The 3,380-nt window shown below is 52.6% G+C and overlaps 1 protein-coding gene across 1 annotated transcript in view; it reads left to right on the top strand.

The window, feature by feature from the left end:
* The window catches only part of SLC6A13 (solute carrier family 6 member 13), a 34,001-nt gene extending 30,928 nt beyond the window's left edge, over window positions 1–3,073 (top strand). Inside the window, exons 12-15 of the mRNA XM_012809311.1 lie at window positions 939–1,041; window positions 1,483–1,583; window positions 2,510–2,680; window positions 2,951–3,073. Of these exons, the coding sequence (XP_012664765.1) occupies window positions 939–1,041; window positions 1,483–1,583; window positions 2,510–2,680; window positions 2,951–3,073 (498 nt within the window). The remainder of the gene's footprint in view (window positions 1–938; window positions 1,042–1,482; window positions 1,584–2,509; window positions 2,681–2,950) is intronic.
* The last annotated feature ends 307 nt before the right edge of the window (window positions 3,074–3,380 follow it).

The following is a 3,380-nucleotide window of genomic DNA, read 5'->3' as shown; positions in this document are numbered from 1 at the left end:
GTGAGGAGGAGGAGCCAAGTGGCAACCCCTGCCAGGTGGGGTGGATGTCCTGGCTTCAGGCCACGGGGCAGGGTTCTGGCCTTCTGGGCACTCGGACTCCTTTTCTCCCACTGCAGAAAAGATAAGGAGGCAAGTTCCTCTCTGGTCTCCCGCACTGGGCACCTGCCTCTGGGGCTAAGTTAGGGGTAATTTGGCTCCCTGGTAAGAAAAGAGGTGTGGAGGTGATGGTTGGGGTGTCTTGGATTGGGGAAAATGGCCTTCCCAGCAAGATCCCATGATTTCCAGGGAGCGGAGCCAAGTTCTATGTACAAAGTTCACAGTGAGAAAGGGAGCGCTGGGGCTGGGTGATATTCTGTGCGGGAGGGAGGAGATAGAGCTTTTCAGCTCAATAGTACCAGTGACAATCCCAGAGCACACTATGTCTTGGGCTTCTGGCTCAATCCTAAATGTTCTCTGATCTCATCTATCTTCCATCCAAAATCTATAATACAGATGAGCATCTCATACAAGCCTAGCACTTCACAGTGTACGAATCACATTCTCTTTTACTATCTGTCTCCTCTGATCCTCACTGACTCCTCTCTGTGCCCCAGAGGTGTCAGGTTCAAGGGCATAGGGGTGGATCTGTCTGTTTCCTCTGGATAAACTCCCCCGCCCTTTTATTTTGAGACAGTCTCACTATGTCACCCTCGGTAGAGTGCTGAGGCGTCACAGCTCACAGCAACCTCTAAATCTTGAGCTTAAGCAATTCTCTTGCCTCAGCCTCCCAAGTAGCTGTGACTACAGGTGCCCACCACAATGCCCAGCTATTTGTTGTTGTTATTGTAGCTGGCTGGGTTCGAACCTGCCAGCCCTGGTGTATGTGGCTGGTGCCCTAGCTGCTAGAGCTACAGGCACCACGCCTAAACTCCCTTTTTTTACAATCTCCTCCTGCATAGGGCGGTATGTACGTGTTTCAGCTCTTTGACTACTATGCAGCCAGTGGCATGTGCCTCCTGTTTGTGGCCATCTTTGAGTCCCTCTGTGTGGCTTGGGTTTATGGTGAGTGATGACTACCCTGAGCTCAACCCCAGTACTCTCCTCTACCCCAGGGCCCTTGGACAGAAGAGAGACATCTACTGCTCACACCTACCTTTTGTGGGGACTACTCCTCTACTCAATCTCAAACATCTTGAGAATCCTAAGTTGCTACCATTGGAAGGGCCCTCCAGAAGACCCTGGGTGTAGCTGCACCTAGACCACCTCAGGGGGGCCCATGTCTTATCCTGTCCAAACCTTTTCAGCTTTTCACACCCCTGGTGATCAGGAAGTTATTGCCTTTACCTGGGTCAAGTTCTGCCTGCTGCTGATGATTTGAAAAGACTACCATGATGTCTTCTGTCTGCCGATCCCCACCCATCCTAGTTTGCATGTGGCCCCATCCTGATCCACTGGTCGCTGGAGAATGACCTTTCTCCCCCTCCCTTCTTTTCTCCATGGTAGGGGCCAAGCGCTTCTATGACAACATTGAAGATATGATTGGGTACAGGCCATGGCCTCTTATCAAATACTGTTGGCTCTTCTTCACACCAGCTGTGTGCACAGTAAGATAATCCCCAGGGATGCGCCAGATGAAGGGAGGGAGAGCTGGTGGTAGCATCAGGATAGAGAGGCCATTAGCCCTCAGATGGACTTCTCCCTCGGAATTGAAAATCATCTTCGATTTCTGTTCAGCCTCCTATTGGGTTCTAGACCATTACAGCAAGACAGATTTTTCCTTCCCATTTCACAGAAGCATAAACTGAGTTCCAGCACTGTCAGGCAGTTCTACTGACACTGCAGTAGGAATCTAATGTCACAGGCAGAACAGATACTCAAGTGTGCCGGGTGGCTCATATTAATACTAATATCCAGTGCAGTGATGACAGCGACAGTCACAGAGCACTTTCCCTGTGCTGAGCACAGTGTTTTACATGCACTAAGTCATTTCATTCTCACAAAGTCCATGATGTGAGCGTGCTTGTTATACTAGTCATTTTACAGATGAAACTGAGGCTATGGAATTTAAGCAGCTTATTCAACCCAGACAGTTGTAGAGAACTAGGTTTCAAACCCAGGCAGCACAGCTCCAGGGTCTGAGTCTTAAGTCACAATGTGCTGATTCCTCTAGCTTTGTGTTAGCAGTTCCCCAGGCCGCCACTGTGTGCAGGGTATAAATGAGGAATGGGGGACAAACGGGTATGATCCCTGCCTTTGAGATGCTTACAGCCCAAACTCATGGTGCAGGAGAGGCAAATACTTCAAAGCCCCCAGCAGGCACATCACCATGTTCTAATTGGGAGCCAACCCTGTGTAGAGTGCCCAGGGACACAGAGGCCCTGAGGTGACGGGGTGTACATTGTGAGCACAGTGTGGTTGGAGATCGGAGGCCTGGAGTGTGATCTCTATTAGCTGCTCTGTGTGTGGTGCAGGGAGAGCCGATGGCACAGGGCCCCACCCCAGCCCCTTTCTTTTCCACCCTCACCCCTAGGCCACCTTCCTCTTCTCCCTGATCAAGTACACCCCGCTGACCTACAACAAGAAGTACACATACCCGTGGTGGGGAGATGCCCTTGGCTGGCTCCTGGCTCTGTCCTCTATGGTCTGCATCCCCTCCTGGAGCTTCTACAAACTTGGCACCCTCAAAGGCCCCTTCAGAGAGGTAGGGAGTTAGCAGGGGAAGCAGCCAGAGGGTTGGGAGCCTAAGCATCGCCAGCCAGTTAGAGGCTGGTATGCGGAGGGCCAGTGTACAGTGTGGGTAGTGCTGAGAGGTCTCGGGAAGAGGCTGGTGACTGCAGGACACAGGCTGTGATGATAGGGCTGGCTCCTGGAGCAGTTGGCCTATGTGTGGGGAGGAGGCAGACATGGTGATGGGAGGCTGGCAGCTCTACCCCCATGCCATTTGTGACAGCCACCTCCACTCTGCCTGCAGAGAATCCGCCAGCTCGTGTGCCCAGCTGAGGATCTGCCCCAACGGAACCAAGCAGGATCCTCTGTGCCTGCCACCCCCCAGACCTCACTACTCACACTCACAGAACTAGAGTCCCATTGCTAGGGGCAGGCCTCCAGATGGCACTGTGAGCTGGCTGTGGGGCCGGCTGTGGGGCCAGCTGCAGGAGGTACTGGCCAAAGCAGTCATCACCTGGGGTGGATAAAACAAAAGGGGATATCTTGGAGTCTGGCTTCTGAGCTGGGCCCCCACCCCAGCTTCCCTACTTTAGAGGAAATGTGAAATGCTGGTTTTAAGAGCGTCCTTTGGGAAAATAAAAAAAAAAAGAGCATCCTTTGAGACAGGCCTTGGGGAGCTGGGTGAGGGCTGGAGGGGTGAGAGCACTGTTGACCTCAGGCCCTCTGACCCTGCA

This window comes from Otolemur garnettii, unplaced genomic scaffold (genome assembly GCF_000181295.1).
Source record: "Otolemur garnettii isolate 467f Iridium unplaced genomic scaffold, OtoGar3 scaffold00104, whole genome shotgun sequence".
Lineage (NCBI taxonomy): Eukaryota > Metazoa > Chordata > Mammalia > Primates > Galagidae > Otolemur > Otolemur garnettii.
Note: the sequence above shows the minus strand (reverse complement) of the source record. Positions and strands in the feature narration are given on the sequence as shown.